The following is a 7,983-nucleotide window of genomic DNA, read 5'->3' as shown; positions in this document are numbered from 1 at the left end:
GCCCCCTGGCAACCTGGCCATGAGCCGGCCAGGGGCGCGGGCAGCCCAGAAGCCAACCCTACCCTGGGCTGCATCAAGAGAAGCGTGGCCAGTGTCGAGGGAGGGGATTGTGCCCCTCTGCTCTGCTCTGCTGAGACCTCCCCTGGAGCCCTGCGTCCAGCTCGGGAGCCCTCAGCACAAGAAGGACATGGAGCTGTTGGAGCGGGGCCAGGGGAGGGCTACTAAAATGCTCCGAGGGCTGGAGCCCCTCTGCTCTGAGGCCAGGCTGGGAGAGGTGGGGGTGTTCCGCCTGGAGAAGAGAAGGCTGCGGGCAGAGCTGAGTGCGGCCTTTCAGTACCTAAAGGGGGCCTATAGGAAAGATGGGGACAATCTTTTTAGTAGGGCCAGCTGTGACAGCACAAGGGGTGATGTTTTCAAACTAAACCAGGGTAGGTTTAGACTGGATCTAAGGAAGAAATTATGTACAATGAGGGTGATGAAACCCTGGCAGGGGTTGCCCAGAGAGGGGGTGGAGGCCTCATCCCTGGGAACATTCCAGGCCAGGTTGGACGGGGCTGTGAGCAACCTGATGTGGTTAAAGGTGTCCCTGCTCCTGCAGGGGGGTTGGGCTGAGTGGGCTCTAGGGGTCCCTTCCAACCCGAACCATTCTATGATTCTATGAGGTATGAAAGCTGAAAAGTTCAGAGGAGCTCAGAAGGATGTGGCAGCCAAGCCTGGTCTGAGCTCATGCATGTCTTATGCCTGAAACCCCTGCAGTGTTATGAAAACCGTAACCTGAGTGTGTAATGAATCCTGCAGTGCAAACAGTGATTTTCTTTGCAGTAACTCAAGTGTAGAAGAGTTCTCGGTCAAATTCAAACTTCTCTTTGATTTCTAAGTCCCTATCCCTGCTCCAAGCCCTTGAAACGTGGAAGTGAAAGCTTTCTGAGATAACGAGCCTTTTTTCCTCCCTTATAATGATTCATATTAGGTGACCTCTTTTAGATCAAATTTTCAGCGAACTTCAACTCAAGACAAATTCAGTTGTAGGAAATTTCAGGTCAAAGAGGGAATCCTTGCTAAATTTATAAGCCGCTGAAGACAGCAGATGTGAGTGGAAAGTGGTGGTCAGGGCTAACAACCCAGTATTTGGCGCGATGATGTCATTGCTTCATTGCATGTAACAATTTCCGCTTAACGCTGTACCTGCAAAATCCAACCCGTTTTCATGACAATGCCCTTTTCCTTTCACTGTGAACGCTTGGGGAAAAAAAAGGGGTCAGATTCTGGGCTATAAAAGTGGGTTTCTGGTAATTCTACCCTCTCTTGCTCTTCCACACACCGTGTGTCAGTAGATGCAATCATGGATATCTAGGGGTGAACAGTCAGAACAGGAACATGCAGCACAAATTTGGTATTACCTCAGGTGAACTTTTTTAGGGTTTTTTTTTCAGTTTTACTAACTGAAATATGAAAAATTTACATGAGTTGCTGGTCTCTGAGCTGTCACTTGAATCAGACCACAAAATCATGACAACGTTCTGCAGTGACATAAAGCATCAGCCGGTAGAGAGTTCTGCTGGTATTATTCAAGAGGGGGGATAGAGCAGGGACTGGATTAGTCCCTTTCTCATTTGAAAATGCCATGAATCTGTAAGAGGCTCCTGATTTTCTGGAGTACTGAAAATGCCATGAACCTGTTGATTTTGTGGAGGACTGAGGATGAATTTGTGTGATGAGCCCTATGCTTCAGTCCTCCTCTTCCAGCTTGGCTACATGGCTTTGGGAGAGGCTTCTCTCGAGGTTTTTCTCCACAGAGAAGCTGATTGAACCGATTACATGGTCTTTTGCTGCAATAAAAATAGCTTTTACTCCCAAAGAGAGCTGCTGGTGCTGCTGGGGAGACAGCACATGCACTGGTCTTTCCCTGCCAGTTTGTGGCTGATCCTTGCTGGAGCACAGACAGCAGAGTCCTTGCTCCTGCTTCCCCTTTTATTTTCATGCCTCTCTCCCCTAATTATAAAATGGGGATTGCCAGCTTGTGTGAATAAGAGCCATTATTTTCCATGAACATGAAGGAGCAGTGGAGCAGTACCAGGTAGAGGAACCCAGATAGCATAATGCCAACAGAGCCCCTGGCCCGGCTCTTTCAGGGCTGTCCAAGGAGGATGGTCAACCCAAGTCCAGATGTAAGATCCACCAGTCAATGGGGGAGGCTTTCCCCACCTCACCTTGCTGGCTACAGGGGTATGGGGCTCATTATGGTGTCCTGGGAAGGACATTTTGGGGTTGTGCAAGGCTTCTTATGGGATGTTTAGGGGAAGGGGCGAAGTTGAGGAAAGGATCAGGTTGAATCAGTGAGGAACAAACAGGAAAATGAGAGGAGGGGTGACAGGAGCCGATCACACGTAAGTGGGGTGGTGGTCAGAATGCTTGTCTGGCCGAGTTCTGTGCCTGATCACCCCAGTGTTCCCTGTCTTCTTTTTAAATCCTTTTCCTAGCTTTTTTTTTTTTTTTTTTTTTTTTTTGTGTAATGTCACTCTCTATCCTAAATGCAAGGGCTGTGAGCTCTAAGGGCCAGCAGCTGGGGGCCCGGAGCGTGTGCATATCGTGTGAGTGTGTATGCCAGTGTGGAAGTGCTAAAGCCGTCAAGCTGGCCTAGCTCCAGATATTGGAGCAGCCATAAGTCTGGGCAGGATGCTGGGGAGACCAGATGGTCTGCAAATTGGCTACTGGGAATCCTGGGAGGTCTAGACCAGCTACTGGAGAGATTTTTGGATCTGGGGGTTGACTACCGGTAAGGTCATAAGTCTGGAGCAGCTGCTGGGGAGACCCACTGGTGTGTGTTTGTGTCCGTGCATGGAGCAATGGGGAGACTGGGAGATCCAGGGGCAGTTACTAGGGATGATCTAAGGCCAATAACTGGAGAGATCCATCTTGTACGTATGTATAGATGTGCATAGCTATTCTCCACTAATGGGCTTTCACCCTGATCAGCCAGAAGAGGGAACAAGACGAGGCCATTGGTCCTGTTTGTGTTTGCTTTGGTGATGTTTTTTGCCCATGTTGACCCATGTGGTGGGACATGTGCATATGTATATATGTTATACACGTGTTCCACATATGTGTGTGTATGTGCCTATTGGGAATCTGTGCTCAGCTTTGCTACTGGAGGGAGATGGGGGCATAGAGCTGTAGCAGCCTCGCCTCTACTGGGTTTAAATTTGGGGCTACTGGTTTTGGCAACTCAGAACAAGGACAGCATTACCTTCTCATGCCTCTAAGGGCTTAAATGTATATTTTACTGAACAGGTGTGATATACTGACACAGCAGAGGAAAAAGCGCATTGGGAAAATCCTTAAGGAGCAATTAATCCCACCCAGACTTCAGCTGCTAAATTCTGCCAAGCGCCATTGTGGGCGCTGAAGTTTTATAAACATTGGTGATTTGATCAAGTTTGGTGGAATTTTCACAGGACCATCAAAAGGCACTCCCAGGTGCTTGCCAGGATACTGGCTCCATGGGAGTTTGCTCCAGTGCTACAACAGAGGGTCCTACGCTCCCAGCTGCCCCCACACCATAACACGTTGCTGTGTCACCACCATCTACAGCCACTGCACTGGTGGTGGTGATACAGCCCTTTCAGGCACTTTAAAATGAGAAAAAAACCTGTTTAAAAATACTTTATATTTTCTCCAGCCCCCCTCCCCGACACTCAGAGGAGACCTAGGCAAAATGCAGTACGCTATGGCCGTGGAGATGGTCTATGACATGTGTCCAAGGAGTCCATCCAGGATGAATGCTACTCTAAGGTCTGCCCAGTAGACAAGGCCAGAGAAGGGGCAGGAAACCAGCACTCCTACAGTGTAGCTCAGGCAGGGACTGGGTGCCCAAAGCTGAGCTGAAATAGGGCTCCTCGTGATGGGCTGTGGAGGGAAACCCATCGAGATGCTGTGCAAGGCCAGTAAGGCTGATTAGTGCCCTCAGGGCCTTTACAAGGGCACACATGAGTTTTTCAATGAGCTCTCCAGAACACGTCAACACAGGATCTCAGCAATGAGTGGGGACAATGTCTCAGCTCCTGGTGGCCTGAGGTCCCCCAGGAGGACTTCTGTTGGCCATCTACTCTTCCCCTGCCCAGTCACCGCAGGACACAGAGATCCCTGAGGTGAGATAGGGGTGGATGGTGCAACTGAAGGAAAGGGAGGTTAAACTGTGAAGTTCCATGTCCTGTCCTCATTTTGAAACCCTCGTTTCACTGCAGCTTGCTGATCTCTGCCATTTGGTTTCTGTGAGGCACGTGGAAGTGCATCTACAGATGTGTTTGTGGTAAGAGAACATTAATGTTAGAAAGAGGGGGTGGAAAGAGAAAAAAAAAGCTGCCTGACCAATTTTTTTTTTCTCCTTTTCTTCCCATATCTCTCTATCTGCCTGAATAAACTGTATTGGCTGATTTGGGATTCTGATGACATAGTATTTGCCCTCGCCTTTCTGGAGGTAGACGGAAGGAAGTGGGCTAGAAAATGAAATATCAGCTCTAACCTCGGGTCAGGTAAGCTATCTCTAGCTGCAATGGAAAGGACGGTAGTGGTTGAACTTCACTATAAAAAGGAGACCACAGCTGGCTTTGAGACACAGATGCAGAGTGGAAGAGGTCTTCGAGAAGAAGAATTCTTGTGCTCTGTCACCGTGTGCACCTCCCTAAAGCAGCAGAGACATAGCCATGGCTTTTGCCAGCTACACTGCGGTGGTAAGTACTTATATTTGGTGTAAGTGTTAAGATATATTTGCTGCAAGAGAAAAAGCAAAATGCAGATCCTATGACGTTATCTACGAGCAACCCTTCCTGGTCTTAGTGGGAGCTGAAGAGGATGCTAAATCAGTCTGATACAGCTTTCTGTCCTGAGCTTTTGCAAGTGGGTTTGGTGCTTGAGTGACGAGGAGGCCACGGACTATCCATTATTTATCTGTAAGGGCAGCATTGCTGATGTGGGATTGGGAGAGCGTCCTTTTCTCGGACAACGGGCTATCAAAATTGCTGGAATTTCCCTGTGAAGTGAATGCCTGTGCATTTAAATCTCAGCCTGGGTAGTAGATGCAGCACCGTGACTTTATTTAAAGCTTTGCATTTATCTGTCGTCTTTTCCTAGAACCGTAGCTCCTTGAAATGGCCCCAAAATCTCAGATTTCACTGCGAAAAGGGCTATTTCCAGTAGACGGTTGCTATGTGGCCAACCTTTCCTGTCCTGAGAAAGCATATGGCTTACCAGGTTTCTAAGCTTAGGCATGGGGTCAGCTGAGTCCTCACCCCACCTTGTAGATTGTAAGACATTGCTGCTTACCTGCAGAGGACGACCTTTCCTAGCTTGTTGGAGAGATGCTCTTCTTGGTGCAGAACCAACTATGAATCAGAATTTGAATCACAGTTTAGCGGCTGTTGTGATGAGTATTTTAGCATCATTGTGCTCTTTGCTCATGCTGGCCCGTCTCACCCAAATATAAGTATGAAGATCAGCCACTGCCCAGTGCTGATTCACAGCGCTGAAGGAATTCAGGATAGGACTTATGTTCTGCCTCCTTCTCCTCTTGCTAGTTATACGGTCCATTGATGGTCCAGTCTAGCCAAGACTTGGCTCTTTGTGCTCTCTCTCTGGACTGAACTGAGCCAACGACACCTTTCTCTCTCCCAGTTCAGCTCACTGCTTTTGGTGCTGGTTTTAGCACTCACCGTAAGGAGTTCACCCCATAGGAGGGTAGCTCATCCTCGACCCAGCAAGGACGGTGGCTCTGTGAGGCTTAGTGAAGATTGCCTGAACCAAAAGGACCTCCAGTTCCCCACGGCGGTGAAAGTTGACATTCGTATCAGCAATTCAGGTCATGCTTTTGGGATGGGCCACGATGTCAGAAACCGGTCTCTTGCTCCTTGGGATTACAGGTAACCAATTAGTTGTTATTTAAATTGCAATGGCTGTGCTACACAGATGTTTTTTGTGGTGAATGATGGATAGTTCTCAGCATATGCCTGGAGTCCTGTGAATATTGCAAACACTTTCATTTTGATGTTAGGTGAGATTTCTCCAAGAGAAATCCACTCTCCAAGAGTGCAGGGGGACATCACTGGAATGCTTTCTAATAATCTTGTTAGTCTTTGTCAAATAATTATGCCTCTAGCAAAAGAAAAATGTCAGTACCTTGTAATTTTACCTTTTCCTAACCGAAAGAATTTTTTGAAAGCTGAAATTAAAACAAAACCAAACAAAAAAAATAGTCCCCTTGCGAACAGTTGTGTATTTCACCCAGCTCCACTCCATTCATCAACTCCTAAAGAATAACATGGCAGTATTACCCTCCCAAAATTGATTCCATTTATAGGAACTCATTCTAAAAATGTTGAGGATAGGGAAATTCTTTGGCCTTTTCTCATAATGAGGATGCATAGGTGAATAGTACGGGCGTTTCATGGAGATAAACAAGAAGATCCTGCCAAACTGTGTCGTGCAAGTGCATAAAACCCTTTTGTGTCCCCATCCCCAGGCTCGACGAGGACCCCAACCGCTTCCCCCAGGTGATCGCTGACGCCAAGTGTCGCCTCTCCGGCTGCGTGAACTCACTGGGGCAGGAGGACCACAGCCTCAACTCCGTCCCCATCCAACAGGAGATCCTGGTCCTCCGGCGGGAGCAGCAGGGCTGCCTGTCTACCTACCGCCTGGAGAAGAAAGTCATCACCGTGGGCTGCACGTGTGCTGTTCCAGTTGTCCACCACCAGTCCTAGGAGAAATTACTAGGGGAGATGGCACTGGGAAGAAATGTCTCCTACGAACATCCCTCTGGAGAAATCCCACAGCCTCCCACCTTGCATCCCAGGAATTCAACATGACATTTCCTTTCCAAGTCTGAGCAAATTACCTCCTGAAAGTACCGATTCTTGCTGTTGTTCATTGATGGGTTTTAGAATGGGAATCACTGGTAGGTGGTAATAGAGGGGAGAGAGGGGCATGGAGGAAAAGTTTTGTCTGTGATTCCAAGCATGGGTTTGGGTTTACCCCCAGGAGGGGGTAAAGCGGTACTTGTTTTTTCATTGTGGCTTATATCAGTTCGGTAAATCAAATGAATTATAGTTTCAAAAGTTTTTCTTGGCAGTAAATTGCCCTAATTTACACAGGCCAAACAGCACTGCTACAAAAATGCCTCCTCCTGTACCTTCTCCCTCCCTTCCTTGCCCCCGAGCCCCTTTTCCTTCTCTGGCCATCCTCACTTAGTAGCGCATTTCTAGTGTAAATCTGACATAAGTGCCACCAGGCCTGATTCTCATTGCACTCTGGGTTTGTGTCGCTGCCGCTCGATGGGGAGCAGGGCTGACTTATTCCAGAGCTTTTCGGGGAGAGACTTGAATCCGCTTGCATTGGGCATTCAGATGGCAAAGAACCAATGAGCGTTTATATTTCTATTTATATTCTTCTATTTATGACTGTATTTATGGCTTTGTATGTGCTCAGAGTATCTAAAAATGGTGAATGTTTATCTGTATTTATTCAATAACTTATCCACTAAATAAAAATTGTATTTTATTTAAAAGAATGTTGTTATAAGGTAGATCAAAATGAAAGCAAACCCAGAGAACGGGTTTGTGCTGCAGTAGCACTGAGAGATTTAAGCAAAGATCAGGCTTTTTCCGGTAACATGTGAGTAAGAGGGAGTGCAAGAGAACTTGCGGCCTAAATAGATGAAAAGACGCAAAAAAGGGCTGAAAGTGGTGAAGTGAAGTTATACAGGCAGCTCTGGGCGAGTTCTCCAGACCTTGGGGATGGTCCCTAGGGGTGGTTGGAAAAGAGGTAGGAGACATCGCATTGCAGGGCTGTAGCCAAAATTTGGGCTGGAGGTCTAGTCTGGTTCATGTGAGCTGGGACAGGCCTGTCCCATCCTCTTCCAGACAAGATGTCATCCTTATAAGTGACATTTCCCTCCACCAGCTGGATGGCTGGCTGAGGAGGAATGGAGGGCAA

General features: G+C 47.8%; 1 protein-coding gene across 1 annotated transcript; it reads left to right on the top strand.

The window, feature by feature from the left end:
* The first annotated feature begins 4,703 nt into the window (after window positions 1–4,703).
* Window positions 4,704–6,752, top strand: LOC104131435 (interleukin-17F). Its single transcript, XM_009644598.1, has 3 exons — window positions 4,704–4,730; window positions 5,671–5,915; window positions 6,515–6,752. Exons 1-3 carry the CDS (start codon window positions 4,704–4,706, stop codon window positions 6,750–6,752), a joined length of 510 nt encoding a protein of 169 aa, XP_009642893.1.
* Window positions 6,753–7,983: the final 1,231 nt, after the last annotated feature.

Source organism: Egretta garzetta, unplaced genomic scaffold (assembly GCF_000687185.1).
Source record: "Egretta garzetta isolate BGI_Z169 unplaced genomic scaffold, ASM68718v1 scaffold628, whole genome shotgun sequence".
In the NCBI taxonomy this organism is placed as follows: domain Eukaryota; kingdom Metazoa; phylum Chordata; class Aves; order Pelecaniformes; family Ardeidae; genus Egretta; species Egretta garzetta.
This window is presented reverse-complemented; position numbering and strand designations above follow the sequence as displayed.